This window comes from Heterodontus francisci, chromosome 20 (genome assembly GCF_036365525.1).
Source record: "Heterodontus francisci isolate sHetFra1 chromosome 20, sHetFra1.hap1, whole genome shotgun sequence".
NCBI classification, from domain to species: domain Eukaryota; kingdom Metazoa; phylum Chordata; class Chondrichthyes; order Heterodontiformes; family Heterodontidae; genus Heterodontus; species Heterodontus francisci.
Window position 1 is genome coordinate 90,428,435 of NC_090390.1, and position 22,164 is coordinate 90,450,598.

At 51.4% G+C, this 22,164-nt stretch overlaps 1 protein-coding gene across 1 annotated transcript in view; it reads right to left on the reverse strand.

Moving 5' to 3' along the window:
* Positions 1-22,164, reverse strand: part of nt5c2a (5'-nucleotidase, cytosolic IIa) — a 142,876-nt gene that overhangs the window by 91,920 nt on the left and 28,792 nt on the right. Inside the window, exon 3 of the mRNA XM_068053223.1 lies at positions 13,235-13,308. Coding sequence (XP_067909324.1) covers positions 13,235-13,308 — 74 coding nt within the window. The remainder of the gene's footprint in view (positions 1-13,234; positions 13,309-22,164) is intronic.

Consider the following 22,164-nt stretch of genomic DNA (forward strand, 5'->3'; position numbering starts at 1 on the left):
TCAGTAAGTTCATGCCTGAACCGATTACTCCACATTTACAACTACCCCTGATAACCTTCCACCCCCTTGCTTATCAAGAATCTATCTAACTCTGCTTTAAAAATATTCTAAGACTCTGCTTCCACCGCCTTTTGAGGAAGAGAATTCCAAAGACTCACAACCCTCTGAGAGAAAAAATTTCTCCTCATCTCTGTCTTAAATGGGCGACCCCTTATTTTTAAACAGTGACCCCTAGTTCTAGATTCTCCCACAAGGGGAAACATCCTTTCCACATCCACCCTGTCAAGATCCCTCAGGATCTTATATGTTTCAATCAAGTTTCCTCTTGCTCTTCTAAATTCCAGCAGATACAAGCCTAGCCTGTCCAATCATTCCTCATAAGACAGCCCGCCCATTCCAGGTATTAGTCTAGTAAACCTTCTCTGTACTGCCTCCAATGCATTTACATCCTTCCTTAAATAAGGAGACCAGTACTGTACACAGTACTCCAGATGTGGTCACATCAATGCCCTGTATAGCTGAAGCATAACCTCCCTACTTTTGTATTCAATTCCCCTCACGATAAACAATAACATTCTATTAGCTTTCCTAATTATGTGCTGTACCTGCATACTAACCTTTTGTGATTCATGCACTAGGACACCCAGATCCCTCTGCATCTCAGAGCTCTACAATCTCTCACCATTTAGATAATATGCTTTTTTATTCTTCCTGCCAAAGTGAACAATTTCACACTTTCCCACATTCTACTCCATTTGCCAGGTCTTTGCCCACTCACTTAACCTATCTATATCCCTTTGTAGCTCCTTATGTCCTCTTCACAAGTTATTTTCCTATCTATCTTCGTGTCATCAGCAAATTGAGCAACCATACCTTCAGTCCCTTCATCCAAGTCATTTATATAAAGTGTAAAAAGTTGAGGCCCCAGCACTGATCCCTGTGGCACATCATTCATTACATATTGCCAACCAGAAAATGACCGATTTATGCCTACTCTCTGTTTCCTGTTAGATAAGCACATTAAGGAGTGTAAGGAAATTCTTACATGCAGCTGCAGATTCAAATACAGCAAATGGATCATCTACGTATCGGAAATTTGCAAGGGTTGGGGGTTAGGGGTCATTTTATAGAACATGCATTTATCATGGGAACCGATGAAAATGCTCGCAAGAGCTAATCCTAGACGCTCAGGCTGGACACAACACCATCGGTACCAGCAGCCCACAATGTGCCATTCGCCATTTCTGAGCACAGGCAAGTGGAGTGCACAGGATATTAAATTATACAGAGCAGAGTAACACAGAGGGGGAGGGGAAAGGGGTGGCGGGGGGAGAGGGGGTGTGGGGGGAGCAGGAGGGGAGGGAGGGGGTTGAAGGAGGGGTGTGGTGTTGAGGGGTGGGGGGGTGTTGAAGTGGGGGGGTATTGAAAGGGGGGGCATTGAAAGGGGGGCATTGAAGGGGGGGCATTGAAGGGGGGGTATTGAAAGGGGGGTATTGAAAGGGGGGGTATTGAAAGGGGGGGTATTGAAAGGGGGGGTATTGAAAGGGGGGGGTATTGAAAGGGGGGGTATTGAAAGGGGGGGGTATTGAAAGGGGGGGGTATTGAAAGGGGGGGGTATTGAAAGGGGGGGTATTGAAAGGAATGTATTGAAAGGGGGGTATTGAAAGGGGGGGGTATTGAAAGGGGGGGGTATTGAAAGGGGGGGTATTGAAAGGGGGGGTATTGAAAGGGGGGGGTATTGAAAGGGGGGGGTATTGAAAGGGGGTACGGGGGGAGGAGGTGGGAGGTGGAGGAGGTGGGGGGGGAGGAGGTGTGAGGTGAAGAGAGGTGGGGGGGAAAGAGGTGTGAGGTGAAAAGAGGTGGGGGGGGGAGGAGGTGGGGGGGGGGAGGAGGTGGGGGGGGAGGAGGTGGGGGGTGGAGGAGGTGGGGGGTGGAGGAGGTGGGGGGGGAGGAGGTGGGGGGGGAGGAGGTGGGGGGGGGAGGAGGTACGGGGGGAGGAGGTACGGGGGGAGGAGGTACGGGGGGAGGAGGTGGGGGGTGGAGGAGGTGGGGGGTGGAGGAGGTGAGGGGTGGAGGAGGTGGGGGGGAAAGAGGTGGGGGGGAAAGAGGTGGGGGGTGGAGGAGGTGGGGGGTGGAGGAGGTGGGGGGTGGAGGAGGTGGGGGGTGGAGGAGGTGGGGGGTGGAGGAGGTGGGGGGTGGAGGAAGTGGGGGGGAAAGAGGTGGGGGGGAAAGAGGTGGGGGGGAAAGAGGTGGGGGGGAAAGAGGTGGGGGGGAAAGAGGTGGGGGGGAAAGAGGTGGGGGGGAAAGAGGTGGGGGGGAAAGAGGTGGGGGGGAAAGAGGTGGGGGGGAAAGAGGTGGGGGGGAAAGAGGTGGGGGGGAAGAGGTGGGGGGGAAAGAGGTGGGGGGGAAAGAGGTGGGGGGGAAAGAGGTGGGGGGGAAAGAGGTGGGGGGGAAAGAGGTGGGGGGGAAGAGGTGGGGGGGAAAGAGGTGGGGGGGAAGAGGTGGGGGAGAAGAGGTGGGGGAGAAGAGGTGGGGGGAGAAGAGGTGGGGGGGGGGAAGAGGTGGGGGGGGAAGAGGTGGGGGGGGAAGAGGTGGGGGGGGAAGAGGTGGGGGGGGAAGAGGTGGGAGGGAAGAGGTGGGGGGGAAGAGGTGGGGGGGGAAGAGGTGGGGGGGGAAGAGGTGGGGGGGGAAGAGGTGGGGGGGGAAGAGGTGGGGGGGGGAAGAGGTGGGGGGGGAAGAGGTGGGGGGGGGAAGAGGTGGGGGGGGGAAGAGGTGGGGGGGGAGAGGTGGGGGGGGGAAGAGGTGGGGGGGGGAAGAGGTGGGGGGGGGGAGAGTGGTGGGGGAGAGGTGGGGGGAGGTGTGGGGGAGTGGTGGGGGGGAAGAGGTGGGGGGGAAGTGGTGGGGGGGTTGTGGTGGGGGGGAAGAGGTGGGGGGGAAGAGGTGGGGGGGAAGAGGTGGGGGGGAAGTGGTGGGGGGGAAGTGGTGGGGGGGAAGTGGTGGGGGGGAAGTGGTGGGGGGGAAGAGGTGGGGGGGAAGTGGTGGGGGGGAAGTGGTGGGGGGGTTGAGGTGGGGGGTTGGGTGGGGGGGGTTGGTGGGGGGGAAGAGGTGGGGGGGGAGTGGTGGGGGGGGAAGAGGTGGGGGGGGGAGTTGGTGGGGGGGGGTGGTGGGGGGGGAGAGGTGGGGGGGGGGTTGTGGTGGGGGGTTGGGGGGGGGTTGGGGGGGGTTGGGTGGGGGGGGGGTTGTGGGGGGGGAGTGGTGGGGGGGGAGGGTGTGGGGGGGAGGGTGGGGGGGGAAGAGGTGGGGGGGGGGAAGAGGTGGGGGGGGAGGTGGGGGGAAGAGGTGGGGGGGGAGTTGGTGGGGGGGGAAGTGGTGGGGGGGGAAGAGGTGGGGGGGGGTGGGGGGAAGAGGTGGGGGGGGAAGAGGTGGGGCGGGGGAAGAGGTGGGGGGCGGGGGAAGAGGTGGGGGCGGGGGAAGAGGTGGGGGGCGGGGAAGAGGTGGGGGGCGGAGGAAGAGGTGGGGGGCGGAGGAAGAGGTGGGGGGCGGAGGAAGAGGTGGGGGGCGGAGGAAGAGGTGGGGGGCGGAGGAAGAGGTGGGGGGCGGAGGAAGAGGTGGGGGCGGAGGAAGAGGTGGGGGGCGGAGGAAGAGGTGGGGGGCGGAGGAAGAGGTGGGGGGCGGAGGAAGAGGTGGGGGGCGGAGGAAGAGGTGGGGGGCGGAGGAAGAGGTGGGGGGCGGAGGAAGAGGTGGGGGGCGGAGGAAGAGGTGGGGGGCGGAGGAAGAGGTGGGGGGCGGAGGAAGAGGTGGGGGGCGGAGGAAGAGGTGGGGGGCGGAGGAAGAGGTGGGGGGCGGAGGAAGAGGTGGGGGGCGGAGGAAGAGGTGGGGGGCGGAGGAAGAGGTGGGGGGCGGAGGAAGAGGTGGGGGGCGGAGGAAGAGGTGGGGGGCGGAGGAAGAGGTGGGGGGCGGAGGAAGAGGTGGGGGGCGGAGGAAGAGGTGGGGGGCGGAGGAAGAGGTGGGGGGCGGAGGAAGAGGTGGGGGGCGGAGGAAGAGGTGGGGGGCGGAGGAAGAGGTGGGGGGCGGAGGAAGAGGTGGGGGGCGGAGGAAGAGGTGGGGGGGCGGAGGAAGAGGTGGGGGGGCGGAGGAAGAGGTGGGGGGGCGGAGGAAGAGGTGGGGGGGCGGAGGAAGAGGTGGGGGGGCGGAGGAAGAGGTGGGGGGGCGGAGGAAGAGGTGGGGGGGCGGAGGAAGAGGTGGGGGGGCGGAGGAAGAGGTGGGGGGGCGGAGGAAGAGGTGGGGGGGGCGGAGGAAGAGGTGGGGGGGCGGAGGAAGAGGTGGGGGGCGGAGGAAGAGGTGGGGGGGCGGAGGAAGAGGTGGGGGGGCGGAGGAAGAGGTGGGGGGGCGGAGGAAGAGGTGGGGGGGCGGAGGAAGAGGTGGGGGGGCGGAGGAAGAGGTGGGGGGGCGGAGGAAGAGGTGGGGGGGCGGAGGAAGAGGTGGGGGGGCGGAGGAAGAGGTGGGGGGGCGGAGGAAGAGGTGGGGGGGCGGAGGAAGAGGTGGGGGGGGCGGAGGAAGAGGTGGGGGGGCGGAGGAAGAGGTGGGGGGGCGGAGGAAGAGGTGGGGGGGGCGGAGGAAGAGGTGGGGGGGCGGAGGAAGAGGTGGGGGGGCGGAGGAAGAGGTGGGGGGGGCGGAGGAAGAGGTGGGGGGGCGGAGGAAGAGGTGGGGGGGCGGAGGAAGAGGTGGGGGGCGGAGGAAGAGGTGGGGGGCGGAGGAAGAGGTGGGGGGCGGAGGAAGAGGTGGGGGGCGGAGGAAGAGGTGGGGGGCGGAGGAAGAGGTGGGGGGCGGAGGAAGAGGTGGGGGGCGGAGGAAGAGGTGGGGGGCGGAGGAAGAGGTGGGGGGCGGAGGAAGAGGTGGGGGGCGGAGGAAGAGGTGGGGGGCGGAGGAAGAGGTGGGGGGCGGAGGAAGAGGTGGGGGGCGGAGGAAGAGGTGGGGGGCGGAGGAAGAGGTGGGGGGCGGAGGAAGAGGTGGGGGGCGGAGGAAGAGGTGGGGGGCGGAGGAAGAGGTGGGGGGCGGAGGAAGAGGTGGGGGGCGGAGGAAGAGGTGGGGGGCGGAGGAAGAGGTGGGGGGCGGAGGAAGAGGTGGGGGGCGGAGGAAGAGGTGGGGGGCGGAGGAAGAGGTGGGGGGCGGAGGAAGAGGTGGGGGGCGGAGGAAGAGGTGGGGGGCGGAGGAAGAGGTGGGGGGCGGAGGAAGAGGTGGGGGGCGGAGGAAGAGGTGGGGGGCGGAGGAAGAGGTGGGGGGCGGAGGAAGAGGTGGGGGGCGGAGGAAGAGGTGGGGGGCGGAGGAAGAGGTGGGGGGCGGAGGAAGAGGTGGGGGGCGGAGGAAGAGGTGGGGGGCGGAGGAAGAGGTGGGGGGCGGAGGAAGAGGTGGGGGGCGGAGGAAGAGGTGGGGGGCGGAGGAAGAGGTGGGGGGCGGAGGAAGAGGTGGGGGGCGGAGGAAGAGGTGGGGGGCGGAGGAAGAGGTGGGGGGCGGAGGAAGAGGTGGGGGGCGGAGGAAGAGGTGGGGGGCGGAGGAAGAGGTGGGGGGCGGAGGAAGAGGTGGGGGGCGGAGGAAGAGGTGGGGGGCGGAGGAAGAGGTGGGGGGCGGAGGAAGAGGTGGGGGGCGGAGGAAGAGGTGGGGGGCGGAGGAAGAGGTGGGGGGCGGAGGAAGAGGTGGGGGGCGGAGGAAGAGGTGGGGGGCGGAGGAAGAGGTGGGGGGCGGAGGAAGAGGTGGGGGGCGGAGGAAGAGGTGGGGGGCGGAGGAAGAGGTGGGGGGCGGAGGAAGAGGTGGGGGGCGGAGGAAGAGGTGGGGGGCGGAGGAAGAGGTGGGGGGCGGAGGAAGAGGTGGGGGGCGGAGGAAGAGGTGGGGGGCGGAGGAAGAGGTGGGGGGCGGAGGAAGAGGTGGGGGCGGAGGAAGAGGTGGGGGCGGAGGAAGAGGTGGGGGCGGAGGAAGAGGTGGGGGGCGGAGGAAGAGGTGGGGGGCGGAGGAAGAGGTGGGGGGCGGAGGAAGAGGTGGGGGGCGGAGGAAGAGGTGGGGGGGCGGAGGAAGAGGTGGGGGGGCGGAGGAAGAGGTGGGGGGCGGAGGAAGAGGTGGGGGGCGGAGGAAGAGGTGGGGGGCGGAGGAAGAGGTGGGGGGCGGAGGAAGAGGTGGGGGCGGAGGAAGAGGTGGGGGGAGAGAGTGACTGAGTGAGAACGAGAGAGAGAGTGCGAGCACACACTCACAAGTCTATGTTAGTGTTTATATTTCACTTGAGCCTCCTCCTACCCTACTTCATATCCAACCCTCATCAACACACCCTGCTATTCCTTTCTCCCTCATGCGCTTATCTAACTTCCCTTTCAATACATCGTTGCTATTCCCCCCATTACTCCCTGAGGCTGTGAGTTCCACATCTCACCATTCTGTAGGTTAGGAAGTCTCTCCTGAATTCCCTACTGAATTTCTAGGGCCTTTCCTATATTTACTGTCTCTTGCTTTAGACACCCCCACAGTACCTCCATGTCGATCAAATCCTTTCATAACCTTAAAGAGGTCATCCCTCAGCCATCTGTTCTACAGAATAGAGCACCAGCTTGTTCAGTCTTTCCTGATAGGTATATCCTTTCAGGTCTGCTATTAATGTTATGATTTTTTTTGTACCTTCTCCAGTGTCTCTACATCCTTTTTATGATATGAAGATCAGAACTGTACACACTACTCCAAGTGTGGTGTAACCAAGGTTCTATACAAGTTTAACATAACCTCTCTGCTTTTCAATCCTATCCCACTAGACATAAACCCCAGTGCTTTACTTGCTTTTTTTTAATGACCTTATTAACTTACATCACTACTTTTAGTGATCTGTGTAACTGTAACCCCACAGAACCCCCTGGTCCTCCACCCCCACTTTGACACATTTTCCAAGGAGTATGTGGTCTCCTTATTGTTCCTACCAAAATATACCACACCTCATTTATCTATATTAAAATTAATTTTCCAATTAGACACCCATACTGCAGTTTTATTGATGTCTACCTGTAATGTTTCACAGTCCTCTGCAGCATTAACTACATGACCCAATTTTGTGTCATTTACAAATTTTGAAATTGCAATTCTGATTGAAGAATCCAAATCATTGCTATTAATTGTGACAGATTCCTGTGGAACACCACTTCCCACCATTTCCAGTCTGACACACAAAACGAGAGAGCTATACAGTCTGAGAGACATATAGACACAGCGAGATACAGACATAGAGAGAAACAGAGAAGAGCCACATTTCTCATCTAAACTAGCAACGAACTGTAAAATCAGGCAATGTGTAAAACAGGCATCCAACCCAAATCCACCCCATGACTGGCACAAGCACACGCATTGTATTCATACAGACTCTTATCACATCCCAAATCACTTTACAACCAATGAGTTACTTCTGAAGTGCAATCACTGTTTGCATGACCAATGCAACTGTCAATTTGAATACAGCAAGGTCCCTCAAATAGTAATTGAATCTGTAACCAGATCGACTATTTAGTTTAGTTGAATGAAAGATATTGGTCAGGACACTGGGAAACTACCTACTCTTTGAAGATTGCCATGGGATCTTTTACATACACCTGAGCAGGTAGATGGAATTTCAGCTTAACATCTCGTGACAGAGAGCATTTCCAACACGGCAATACCCACTCAGTACTACACTTAAATGTCAGCTTCAGTGGCAGAACCCCAGGTCATTTCCACACCACTCCTCCCAAGCCCCTAAATGCTTAGGCCAACAGTAGCCCCCATGCCACCTACCCCCAATTGGTGACCCATCGAAGACCGCATATGCTGAGGTCAAACCAGGGACCCTCTATTCTGTATGGAACTGTACCACTCAGCAAAACCATTTAGCAACTGAGACAGTGAGCTCGGTTTAAATTCAGTGTCTTACAGCACAGGAGAAGGCCATTTGGCCCATCATATCTGTACTGGCTCTTTGTAAGAGCTATCCAATTTAATTCCACTCCCCTGCTCTTTCCCCATTGTCCTGCAAATTAGTCCTCTTCCAGTACATGGCCAATTGCCTTTTAAAAGTCCCCATGAATCTGTTTCCACCATTCTCAGGTAGCGTATTCCAGATCTCAACAAACATCTGAAGAAATTTCCCATTTCCCCTCGAGTTCTTTTGGCAATTATTTTAAATCTATGACCTCTGTTTTTCCTTTCTATCCCTGTTTTGTCCCATGAGCAGCCACTCAGCTCCAGTGCAGCATTCCTCCTCTCCATACAAAGGTTAAATCAAGGTCACACCTGTTAATTGCATTCTCTGACCAGCAGAGAGAAGCCCATGTGACAGCAGTGGGTCAGACGACACCAGCCTTCCTTCCCTCCACTTCCCACTAAACACCTTCAGTTCTGCCCACTGCTCAGAATGGAAACACAACCACAAGCAGCAAGCAGTCACACTCGCTCCTGGCTACCCAACCCGGACCTGACGGGACCCGATGACATCTGTCAGGTTTGGGTCGGGTCACTCTTCCGGGTCCGGCATTCGGACTCGGCTTGGGTCGGGCCGGGTCGAACACAGTAACAGCCAGGATGTCAAGGCGGGAAACACTCCGCACTAGTTTGCAGTGAGCGATTCCATCCAAGATAGAGCACAACCTCTTTAACGTAATCAACTTTATGCCGGTGGACAGGTCGGGTCGGGCTCAGGTCGGATGTGGTTCTATCGGGCTCGGGTTGGGTTTCATTTGCAGACTCGAGCCGGCCTTTAAGCCACACTCTTACAACCTCCACCACACTACTGCCTGTACCCATCCTCGTGCTTCCTTGCCCAAAGCATATCTGGAGCTATCAAGTCTATTCTTACTCCACTGACATATCAAACATAGCAGACAGTGTTAAATAGCTTCTCTGATATGATGAGTCTAGACTATTGCAATGTGTATCAACAGCACTAGATTGTATTGTGAAAAACTCAACAGGGCCATTGCAATTCCTCTGGATTTTATCTGTTAAAACCCCTAATTCCTTCTTTCACCAAAAGCTTCCTGCTGCTTCCTGAAATTGCTCACACGATCCACATATTCACCATTCTTTGGAAAGTAACTAAACAATCTGCTCTCTGAACAGTGGACCCCAGTTAGAGACTACACTGTATTACACACCCTGTTCACACCTCTCTACACCCCCAGTTAATGACCACACTTTATCACCCATCCTTATCACAGTCTCTTTACTCCAGTTAGTGACCACATTATTACACTCTCCACCCCTTCCCCCCACCTTTTTCATCAATCTTTGAGCAGTGGTGGGTTTGGAGCTGCAATGTTGCAGCTCCCTCGGGTGTCAGGCTTCTGGTCAAAGTTTATAAAATAAATTGACTGCAATCAAATTAATTCTGTTTTGCAAACATCTGCCATGTTGCTGAACCCAAGGCCTGTTCTCACATTCAGTTTGTGGGCTGGGCCCTTGGCTCAGTGATCAGCATGAACCATGAACAACCATGCACAGTTATGGACCACCTGTTTAATGCAGGTAACGTGAACCCCCCACTCCGCCCCCACCATGGCTCAGGGTGAAAGTGCAGTCTTTCATGAAACCATATGAAACAGAAAGCTCTCAGATTCCATCTCTAGTCGGATTAGCTGATTTCAGCCAGATCAGAACTGGAGTATTACAATTGGGCCCAGTGGCCCTGTGCCAGGGACAGGGAAAAATAAATCAGCCAGGGCTCCCATAGCTGATGAGTATCCAGCAATTCCTGCTGGACAGTGAGGAGTGGGGACCAGCTGGCTGTGATGCCATTCAAAGTCAAATATCAGGCCAAAATTCCCCATCAAAGCTCACACATGAAAAATGGCAACATTTACTTGGGAGTAGGGTAACAGGTCCCTGTGGAACTAAATTCCAGCAAAAGGCAGGCAAGGGGAAAATAAAACAAACTAAACTTCAAATATGAAAACTTCTTTCTGAGGTTCTTCCAGTGAGTTGTTACTGCAGTTCAAATATAGTGGGGGACTTTAATCTTCAAACAGACTGGATCAATCAATTTGGCAAAGGTGGACTGGAAGATAAGTTTGTATGATGCTTTTGTGAACGTTTCTTGGAACTATATGTTGTGGAACCAACCAGGGTTAAAGCTATTTTAGACCTAGTATTGTGCAATGAGGTAGGGTTATTAGTAATGTCATTAATAAAAGATCCATTGGGAAAAAGTGATCATAATACAAATGAATTCCATATTAAATTCGAAAGTGACAAACTCCAGTCCCAAACACGAATCTAAATCTTAAACAAAGCCAATTACATAGACATAATGGGAGAGCTGGCTAAGTTTGATTGGGTAAATAGATTAAAAGGTATGGCAATAAATAAACAGTGGGAAACATTTAAGGAAACAATTCAAAATGTTCAACAAAAACACATTGCATTAAAAAACAAAAACTCAGCAAGACGGATCCATCTGTGACTTTCTAAGGAAGTTAAGCATAGTATTAGATTAAAAGAAAAGGCTTATAATGTTGCAAAGAATAGTAGCAAGCTTGAGGATTGGGAGTGTTTTAGAAACCAGCAAAGGGCCACTAAAAGTTGATAAATAGGGAAAATACAAAATGAGGGTAAAGTGGTCAGGAATATATAAAAGATTCTAAGAGCTTTTGCATGTATATAAAAGGGGGAATAGCTAAAGTAAACATTGGTCCCTCGGATAGAGACAAGAGACATTATCATGGGGAATGAGGGAATGGCAGACATAGACTCAAAATATTTCAGTCTTCACAGTAGAAGACACAAATTACATACAAGAAATAGAGAGTAATCTAGGGGCTAGTAAGAGTGAGGAAATTAAGGTAATTGATATCAGCACAGAAAAAGTACTGGAGAAATTTAAGGGACTAAAATCCGACAAATCCCCAGGACCTGATGGCCTACATCCTAGCTGCAGAGATAGTGGATGCACTGGTCATAATTTTCCAAAATTCTCTAGATTCTAATGGTCCCAGCGGACTAGAAGTTAGCTATTCAAGAAAGAAGGGGGAGTGAAAACAGGGAACTACCGGCCAGTTAGCCTGACATCAGTCACTGGGAAAGTACTGGAATTCATTAGCAAGCAAGTCTTAAAGAATACACTTAGAAAGTCACAGTATGATCAAAGTCAACACAGTTTTACGAAAGCGAAATCATGTTGGACAAATTTATTAGCATTTTTGAGGATATAATTAGCAGGGTAGATAAAGGGGAACAAGTAGCTGTCGTATACTTGGATTTCCAACAGGCATTCAATAAGGTGCATACAAAAGCAAGACAAGGGCTCATGGAGTTGGATGTAATACATTAGCATGGACAGAGGAATGGTTAACAAACAGGAAGCAAAAAGTCGGGATAAACGAGGCATTTTCAAGTTGACAGGCTATGACTAGTGGAATGCTGCAAGGATCAATGCTGGGGTCTCAGCTATTTACAAACGATATTACTGACTTAGATGAAGAGACAGAGAGTAATGTATCTGAGTTTGCTGACGACACAAAGCTAGGTTGGAATCAAGCTGTGAGGAGGACACAAAGAGGCTGCAAAGTGATATAGATGGGTTAAGTAAGTGGGCAACAAGGTGGCAGATGGAGTATAATGTGGGGAAATGGGAGGTTATTCACTTTGGTGAAAGTGCAGCACTCCCTCAGTACTGACCATCCGAAAGTGCGGCACTCCCTTAGTACTGTCCCTCTGACAGTGCGGAACTCCCTCAGTGCTGCCTCTCCGATAGTATAGCGCTCCCTCAGTTATTGCCCCTCCGAAAGTGCGCCACTCCCTCAGTGCTGCCTCTCCGATAGCATAGCGCTCCCTCAGTTATTGCCCCTCCGAAGGTGCGGCGCTCCCTCAGTATTGCTCCTCCGACGGTGCGGCACTTCCTCAGTACTGACTCGCCCCACCCCCCACCCCCGACAGCGTGGCGCTCAGTACTGCCCCGCCAGCAGCACAGCGCTCTCTCAGTACTGACCCTCCCACAGTGCGGCATTCCCTCAGTACTGACCCTCCCACAGTGCGGTACTCCCTCAGTACTGACCCTCCGACCGTGCGGCACTCCCTCAGTACTGCACTGGAAGTGACAGTTTGGATTATAGGTCCCTGGAGTGGGGCTTGAACCACAACTTTCTGACACAGAAACAAGTGTTCTACCCGCTGAGCACAGCTTACACTTGGTTTAACCAAGACTCACTCACGCTGCAGATAGTTCTTTTATACTGATGTCTATCAAGTCAGTGGGGTGTGAAAGCAGCACAGAGAACCTGCCACCCAACAGCTGTTATTCTGGAATGGACAGGTTTGTACTCCTGATCTCCAAACCCAATGTCAGATTGTCACCTTCTACTGTGAAATGGTTGACTATGTTTAAGTTATGATGTAACTGAGCACTAAATACAGGCCTCTACACACCAGCATTCCTCCTCCTTCTCTGTTGCTGGTAATAATCTCACTAGTTCCAAGAAGTGAGAGTCTGAAATCCCCTGACTCTACAGGAAACACTGTGTACAATTTGTCTGACTGGCTTTGCTGGGAAGAGATTAAGAAATAGCACAGCTGGTGCTAGTGAATGCAAAGCAATCTAGAAATGTTGGCAGCTGGACTGGGGAGAGGAATGACCGTTCTGATATTAGCCCAAGGTGGCTGTACTGTGCAACATACTCAGACTGTTATACTTGCAATGTACATCAGAACACAAGGAAGGAAAGCTTTTAGCTCATACAGTTTGCCCACTTGTTTAGTTCCATGTGTAGGGCCAACTCATCACTGCCCTCCACACTGGGGCCAGGCCCTCCCCCATCCTCCTCCACCTTCATCTCTTGATTTAGGGAGCAATCTATTTCATTTAAATGTAGATTTCTGGGCAAGTTACTACATTCCATTCCACTTTAATGTGGTCTTCAAGGTGTCAGCTAGAACAGCAGTTTGAGTTATAACTGTGCCCGTGTCGCTGGGTTGGAGGGAATCGGTCAGAATTCATGTTCCTGCTAGAAACTGCTCTGTGTCAATGTCACAGGAGGACAGACTTGGCTGTGATGCTCACTACAGTCGAGCAGCCTGTCAGCACTCATACCTGAAGATTGGCCTCTGGAGGCTGCCAGAGCTCCTAGAACCGTGGAGGAGGCAGCCCATCAGGAGAGAAGAAAGTTAGAGGGAAATGCTCTCTGATTTGGACAGAATTTAGTACAGCAAATAATGAAGGAACTCCATTCGAAGCAGCACTGCTCACCTGCTAGGGTGTAGTCCATGTCAAATCCAAAGCATTTAATCTTCTCCATCGCTAAACTACGGTTAACAAAGACTCTGGAAAAGGAAAAACAAACTCATCATCATTACCAGAGAAGCAAAAGAGCGTGATATAGAAATGGGGAACAAGAGTATTAGAAAAAGACAGCAAGTCAGAGGAGAGAGAAACAGTTCTGGCCATATAATCATAGGGAGGATGATATTATTGCCCTCGAGAAGAGATGGAGGGGTAATAAGGATAATCCTAGTTATCAGGAACTTGTTATGAGGAGGTTACAGATTTCAGGCTTGTGCCCTTTCAAAAAGAGACTTGATTTTAAAGAATCATAAGAGTTATACAGCACAGAAACAGGCCCTTCGGCCCATCGATTTTCTATATAATGGAGGGGAGAACAAAGAATCCTGCCCAAGGACATTATTGATGAGAAGGAAGGGGTCAAAAGAGGTTAGGAATAAAAAGGGCAAGTAGATGGAGGTTTTTCACCTGAAAGGTCATAGGGAACAGTTGCGAAATATATTGCAGCATACATATAAATGAAGTTGAAAGATGGGTTGATGTGCTTCTGGAAATGAAGGATAAAGGGATAGTGAGAGGAGAGTAGGCAGGCTTTGTAGGGGCTGTGTGCTTATGAAATTCCAGGAAAGCAAAGGGCGATAGGAAGTGGAGAAGGTTGTGGAAGGAGGATTGTGTCTACAAGTGATGATGCAGGTTCAATCTGACACTAGAATCGCCTCCAAGGCCATGATCATCAAGACCTCCTTTGTGAGTATAATTTTCCAGTACATCACCGATGAAGATTCCCACCTGACCTAAGACAACGAGCGCTCAACTATAAGCCCCCGGGGGATCCAGACTGCTCTGTGGTTCCCATTGCCTGCACCATGTCAGAAGGGGAGAAGGCTGTGATCAAGCACAGTAGCTCCAAGTGAAACTCCACAAGTACTGAATAAATGCTAGACCAAGTGAGTCTCAGAACCAAACAGTACCACTGTGGTGAAGTGCAGCTGTAGGAACTCTTGTATTCCCTGAGCCAACAGCCCTCCCGGTATGAGTCCTCCCCGAACCAACAACCTCCTGGCATGACATCGCCCTGAGCCAACAGCCTTCCTGTCATGACTCTCCACCCCCACCCCCAGGTCAGCAGCCCTCACGGCGCTGCTCCTCCCTGAACCAGCTGCCCTCGTGGTGCTGCTCCTCCCTGAACCAGCTGCCCTCGTGGTGCTGCTCCTCCCTGAACCAGCTGCCCTCGTGGTGCTGCTCCTCCCTGAACCAGCTGCCCTCCTGGCGCTGCTCCTCCCTGAACCAGCAGCCCTCGTGGTGCTGCTCCTCCCTGAACCAGCTGCCCTCGTGGTGCTGCTCCTCCCTGAACCAGCTGCCCTCCTGGCGCTGCTCCTCCCTGAACCAGCTGCCCTCGTGGTGTTGCTCCTCCCTGAACCAGCTGCCCTCCTGGCGCTGCTCCTCCCTGAACCAGCTGCCCTCCTGGCGCTGCTCCTCCCTGAACCAGCAGCCCTCGTGGTGCTGCTCCTCCCTGAACCAGCTGCCCTCGTGGTGCTGCTCCTCCCTGAACCAGCTGCCCTCCTGGCGCTGCTCCTCCCTGAACCAGCTGCCCTCGTGGTGTTGCTCCTCCCTGAACCAGCTGCCCTCCTGGCGCTGCTCCTCCCTGAACCAGCAGCCCTCGTGGCCCTGCTCCTCCCTGAACCAGCTGCCCTCGTGGCACTGCTCCTCCCTGAACCAGCTGCCCTCGTGGCGCTGCTCCTCCCTGAACCAGCTGCCCTTGCGATGGTACTGCAGATGTCACGATCAGGCTGATTTCCTACCCATATCTCTGATGTTGTAGAGGTTAGACCCTGATGTGGACTAAAACATACATCCATTTGATCAATGTTGTCTGAAAACCTTTTATATGTTGTTGTTAATCTGGGAGAATGACTTTTTTCAAACAAGCTGCAGTTATTGCGAAACCCAAAAGTGAACTATCCGAGAAGTGCTTCAGCACATTTCAGTTGAGCTAGCTCAGGCTGGTAGAGGTTTATTCAAGGATATTTTAATCCAAGGTCATTATAAATCCCACGAATCTCCTGCTTTGAAACAGAGTTTTCAGAGACTATTGAATGTCTCATGCTAATTGTACATTGTGTGTTTAATTGTATTCAGGTGATGGGCATTAACCTGTGCTCAAATATATATAGCAGACTGAACCTGTAGTGATTGGATTGGAGGTATATGATAATGCAATGTATGTCCCTGTAAATAAACACTCCAGTTATATCCTTCACTGGCTCTCTGAGTTATAACATCTCACACCGCAACATGCACACATACTCGACTGAGTGCAACATGACAAAGTACCTAACTGGTAAGCGTGGGAATTCAGTGCAGTGCAGGAGCAGGTGGTGTTCTGGTCTTTTACAGAACAAGCAGTGATATAAGAAAAGGAGCCCGAGACAAAGAGACGTCAGAGCTGAAGCCCAGAGGCATTAATTGGGTTAGCAGGTAGGTGATTTTTTTTTTTATTCGTTTATGGGATGTGAGCATCGCTAGCTAGGCCAGCATTTATTGCCCTCGAGAAGGTAGTGGTGAGCTGCTGCCTTGAACCGCTTTAGTCCTTATGGGATAGATACACCCACAGTGCTGTTACGAAGGGATGTCCAGGATTTTGACCCAGCGACAGTGAAGGAATAGGGATATAGTTCCAAGTCAGGATGGTGTGTGGCTTGGAGGGGAACTTGCAGGTGGTGGTGTTCCCATGCATCTGCTGCCCTTGTCCTTCTAGGTGGCAGAGGTCGCAGGTTTGGAAGGTGCTGTCAAAGTAGGCTTGATGCATTGCACTGCTGCCACTATGCATCCGAGGTGAAGGGAGTGACTGTTGAAGGTGTGGATGGGGTGCCAATCAAGCAGGCTGCTTTGTCCTGGATGGTGTTGAGGTTTGAATGTTGTTGGAGCTGCACCCATCCAAGCAAGTGGAGAGTATTCCATCACACTCCTTTTGTGGCTTGTAGATGGTGGACAGGCTTTGGGGAGTCAGGAGGTGAGTTACTCGCCGCTGAATTCCCAGCCTCCAACCTGCTCTTGCAGCCACGGCATTTATGTGGCTGGTCCAGTTCAGTTTCTGGTTTTTGGTAACCCCCAGGATGTTGATAGTGGGGGATTCAGTGATGGTAATGCCATTGAACATCAAGGGGAGATGGTTAGATTCTCTCTTGTTTGAGATGGTATTTGCCTAGCACTTGTGTGGCGCGAATGTTACTTGCCACTTATCAGCCCAAGCCTGGATATTGTCCAGGTCTTGCTGCATCTGGACATGGGCTGCTTCAGTATCTGAGGAGTCGCGAATGGTGCTGAACATTATGCAATCATCAGCGAACATCCCCACTTCTGACCTTATTATTGAAAGTCATTGATGAAGCAGCTGAAGGTAGAATCATAGAAGCTTTAAGGCACAAAAAGAGGCCACTTGGCCCATCGTCTCTGTGCCAGCTGAAAAACTATCCACCTATTCTAATCCCAGCTTTCAGCATTTGGTCCATAGCCCTGCAGATTACGGCACTTGAGGTGCATATCCAGACTCCTTCTAAATGAGTTGAGGGTTTATGCCTCAACTACCCTTTCAGGCAGTGCGTTGCAGACCCCCGCCACCCTCTGGGTGAAAAGGTTTTTCCTAACCTCCCCTCTAATTTTTCTACCAATCACTTTAAATCTATGACCCCTAGTCACTGACCTCTCTGCTAAGGTGAATAGACTCTTCAGGCTCCTCAAAATTTTGTACATTTCAATCAGATCTCCCCTCCACCTTCTCTGTTCCAAGGAGAACAACCCCAGCCTATCCAATCTTTCCTCATAGTTACATTTTTCCAGTCCTGGCAACATCTTCGTAAATCTCCTCTCTACCCTCTCTAGTGCAATTACATCCTTTCTGTAATGAGGTGACCAGAACTGCACACTGTACTCAAGTTGTGGCCTAACCAATGAGTTATACAGTTCCAGCATAACCTCCCTGCTCTCATATTCTATATCTCGGCTAATAAAGGAAAGGATTCCATATACCTTCTTAATCACCTTATTGACCTGTCCTGCTAGCTGCAGGGATCTTTGGACATTCACCCAAGGTCCCTCACTTCCTCTACACTTCAGTATTTTCCCATTAATCATGTATTCCTTGTCGTTGTTTGACCTGCCCAAATGCATCACTTCACACTTCTCCAGGTTGAATTCCATTTGCCACTTTTCTGCCCGTCTGACCAGACCATCACCATCTTCCTGCAGCCTACAGCTATCCTCCTTGCTATCTACCACACAGCCAGTCTTTGTTTTGTCTGCAAACTTCTTGATCATGTCCCCTACATTTACGTCCAAATCGTTAATATATAACCACAAAAAGCAGGGGACCCAGTACTGAGCCCTGCGGAACGCCTCTGGAAACAGCCCTCCAATCGCTAAAACATCCGTCAACAATTGCCCTTTGTTTCCTGCCACTGAGCCAATTTTGTATCCACCTTGTTGCATTTCCTTGAATCCTGTGGGATTTTATGTTTTTAACCAGTCTGCCATGTAGGACCTTGTCAAAAACCTTGCTAAAATCCATGTAGAACCATCCATGTAGAGGGTTGGGCCAAGGAAACTACCCTGAGGAACTCCTGCAGTGATGTCCTGGGACAGAGATGATTGACCTCCAACAACCACAACCATCTTCCTTTGTGCTAGGTATAACTCCAACCAGCGGAAAGTTTTCCTTCTGATTCCCATTGACTCCAGTTTTGCTAGGGCTCCTTGATACCATACTCAGTCAAAATGCTGCCTTGATATCAAGGGCAGTCACTCTCACCTCACCTCCGGAGTTCAGCTCTTTTGTCCACATTTAGACCAAGGCTGTAATGAGGACAGGAGCCGAGTGCTCCTGGCGGAATCCAAACTGAGCATCAGTGAGCAGATTACTGCTGAGCAAGTGCTGCTTGATAGCACTGTCGATGTACCATTCCATCACTTTGCTGATGATCAAGAGTAGACTGATGGGGCAGTAATTTGCCAGGTTGGATTTGTCCTGTTTTTTGTGTACAGGACATATTTGGACAGTTTTCCACATTGCCGGGTAGATGCCAGTATTGTAGCTGCACCGGACACTGGAACAGCTTGGCTAGGGGCACGGCCAGTTCTAGAGCAAAAGTCTTTAGTACTGTTGCTGGAATGCTGTCTTGATATCATGTGCAGTGAATCAGATTGGCTGAAGCCTAGCATCTGTGATGCTGGGGACCTCAGCAGGAGGCTGAGATGGATCATCCACTCAGCACCTCTGGCTGAAGATGGATGCAAATGCTTCAGCCTGGTCTTTTGCACTGATGTGCTGGGCTTCCCAGTCATTGAGGATGGGGATATTTGTGGAGCCGCCTCCTCCTGCCAGTTTTTAATTGCCCACCACCATTCACAATTGGATGTGGCAGGACAAGAGCTTAGATCTGATCCGTTGCTTGTGGGATCGCTTAGCACTAACTATTGCATGCTGCTTCTACTGTTTGACATGCAAGTAGTCCTGTGTTGTAGCTTCACCAGTTGACAGCTCTTTTTTTTTTTTTTTTAGGTATGCCTGGTGCTGCTCCTGGTTTGCCCTCCTGCACTCTTCATTGAACCAGGGTTGGTCCCCCTGCTTAATGGTAATGGTGGAGTGGGGGATATGCCAGGCCGTGAGGTTACAGATTGTGGTTGAGTACAATTCTGCTGGTTGGTGACTTTTATGTTTTTTTCCCCTTTCTAAACTGGGGCAGTAGTTTAAACTGGTACTGGGGAGATACAAGTATTGTATTAAATTTGTAGCTTAACTAGTTAAACTACTTAATATAACTACAAATTATCAGTGATATTTCGAAACTTGAAACCTAATTAGTTAAATCAAACACAATATAGATGGCAGGGCAGGTGATGTGTTCCAGCTCCCACATGCTACATTTGCTGGACACCAGTGTAATCCACAGCAACCACATCTGCAGTAAGTGTATGCAGCTCGAGGAACTTCAGCTGATGAGCTGAAGTCCGAGCTTCGGACACTGCGATGCATCAGGGAGAGGGAAAGTTACCTGGACGCTGTGTTCCAAGGAGGCATTCACACCCCTTCGACTAGGTACTTCAGATTTGGTCTGTGGTCAAGGACAGGAGGATGTGACTATCAGTGAGGCAGGTATGGGGATCCTGAAGGTAGCAATGGAGGAGCCTCAGCCCTTGTTACTGTCCAACAGGTTTGAGGTTCTTTCAGTTTACGTGGACGAGAACAGGGACTGCAGTTAGAATGAGCAAACTGACCACAGCAGGAAGCCATTCAAATGGAGGGAGTAAAAAGGAATGTTGCTGTGGTAGTATTAATAGCAGTGGTGGTGGTGGACAGTATCGTTAGGAGTATATATACTGCTCGTTGCAGCCAACGGGGTGAGTCCCGAAGACTGTGTTGCCTGCCGGGTGCCCGGGTTAAGGACGTTGCCTCGGGGCTTGGGAGGAACTTGGAGTGGGAAGGGAAGGATCTGGTTGTTGTGGTCCATGTGGGTACCAACAACATAGGTAGGGCGAAAAAAGAGGCTCTGCTGAGAGCGTATGAGCAACTACGGCTAAAATAAAAAGCAGAACCACAAAGGTAATGATCTCTGGATTTCTACCTGAACCAAGAGCAACTTGCTATAGGATCAATAAGATCAGAGTTGAATGCGTGGCTCAAAGATTGGTGTGGGAGAAATGGGTTTCATTTCATGGGGCACTGGCACCAGTACAGGGGAACGATGGGGCCGTACCGTTGGGACAGCCTTTATCTGTGCTGGGACCAGAGTCCTGGTGAATCATTTAACCAGGGCTGTAGAGAGTGCTTTAAACTAAATAATGGGGGTGAGGGTCTCGGTGAAGGAAAATTCAGGAAGTTAACTAAAAAGGACAAGGAAATAGTGCAGGATAGCAACACGGGTAATGATACCAGAGTGTGACAGGAAGAGACAGAGCGTACAAACATAAGAGTGCACCAGCAAATAAGGTCAGAGTAGGCAAACATGGTAAAAAGACAGAATTAAAGGCTCTTTATCCGAATGCACACAGCATTTGTAACATTATGGATAAATTGATATTGTACCCATTTATTTCTATTTGCACTATGATAGCCAATACAGAGACGTGGTTGCAAAGTGACCAAGGCTGGGAACAAAATATGCAAGGGTATTTGACATTTAGGAAGGATAGGAAGAAAGGAAAAGGAGGTGGGGGTGGGATAGCTTTGTTAATAAAAGATGAGATCAGCACAATAGTGAGAAATTATCTTGGCTCAAAAGATCAGATGTAGAATCACTTTGGGTGGAGATAAGAAATAAGATGGAAAGGCCCCTTAACAGCAGCTACACTGTAGGACAGAATATCCATCCACAAATAATGGGGGCTTGGAGGAAAGGTACTACAACAATCCTGGGAGATTTTAATCTTCATATAGATTAGACTAATCAAATTGGCAAAGGCAGCCTGGAGGATAATTTCATAGACTATATTACTGCAATTATATAGAGCCTTGGTGAGACGCCACCTGGAGTATTGTGTGCAGTTTTGGGCTCCTTACCTAAGGAAAGATATACTTGCCAAAGAGGGAGTGAAATGAAGGTTCACCAAACTAAATCTTGGGATGAAGGAATTGTCCTATGAAGAAAGATTACATAGACTGGGCCTTATTCTCTGGAATTTAGAAAAATGAGAGGTGATCTCATTCGCTCTGAGTGGGAAACAGCGAGAGCAGAGCAGAACATAAAGAGCCTGCAAGAAGGAGCAAGAGTTCTCTCAGCACGAGAAACAGAGAGCGGAGCGGAGTGGAGCATAAAGAGACTGAGACAGAGTGAGAGCACAAGAGTTCACTCAGAGCAGGCAATAGTGATATTGGAGAGGAGTCCAGGCACGCTGGAATTTGAAAACAAAGTGAACAGTGACATCACAGGAAAGCTGCAAGGTGACTGGGTGGTGAGTAACTGCTGTTAGGGAGTATCAGTAAATAGCTGGGTGAGTACACTACTGTTAGGGGGCATGTGTAAATAGCTGGGGTATAGCATCTCATCAACTGGCAGACTGAAAAAAAAAGTATAAATTAATTACTAACAAGGAACAAGTGAGTAGCTGGTATTATTTCTTTTGAGTAAGGTTTATTTTAACTAGTGAACTATACTGAATTTTAGTAGGATTTATCAGTACTAGTAAGGTTTTATTAATAATTCTAAGGTGTTGTAGTATTGGTAAGGTTTGTTTTCTAGCAGTAGCAAACGGTCAACTAATAAATAAAGGAATGGCAGGGGTGCTTCAACCTCGAGAGTGCACCCCCTGTGATATGTGGCAGCTTCAGGATGCTTCCCATATGCTGGATTATCATTCGTGCAGGAAATGCTGTCAATTGCAGCAGCTTAAACTCCCTGTTTTGGAACTTGAGCGACAGCTTTTTTTTTTATTCATTCATGGGATGTGGGCGTCAATGGCTAGGCCAGCATTTGTTGCCCATCCCTAATTGCCCTTGAGAAGGTGGTGGAGAGCTGCCTTCTTGAACTGCTGCAGTCATGTGGGGTAGGTACACCCACAATGCTGTTAGGGAGTTCCAGGATTTTGACCCAGCAACAGTGAAGGAACGGCAATATAGTTCCAAGTCAGGATGGTGTGTGACTTGGAAGAGAACTTGCAGGTGGTGATGCTCCCAACCATTTGCTGCCCTTATCCTTTCAGGTGGTTGAGGTTGCAGGTTTGGAAGGTGCTGTCTAAGGAGCCTTGGTGCATTGCTGCAGTGCATCTTGTAGTTGGTACACACTGCTGCCACTGCGCATCGGTGGTGGAGGGAGTGAATGTTTGTGGATGGCGTGCCATTCAAGCGGGCTGCTTTGTTCTGGATGGTGTCGAGATTCTTGAGTGTTGCTGGAGCAGCACCCATC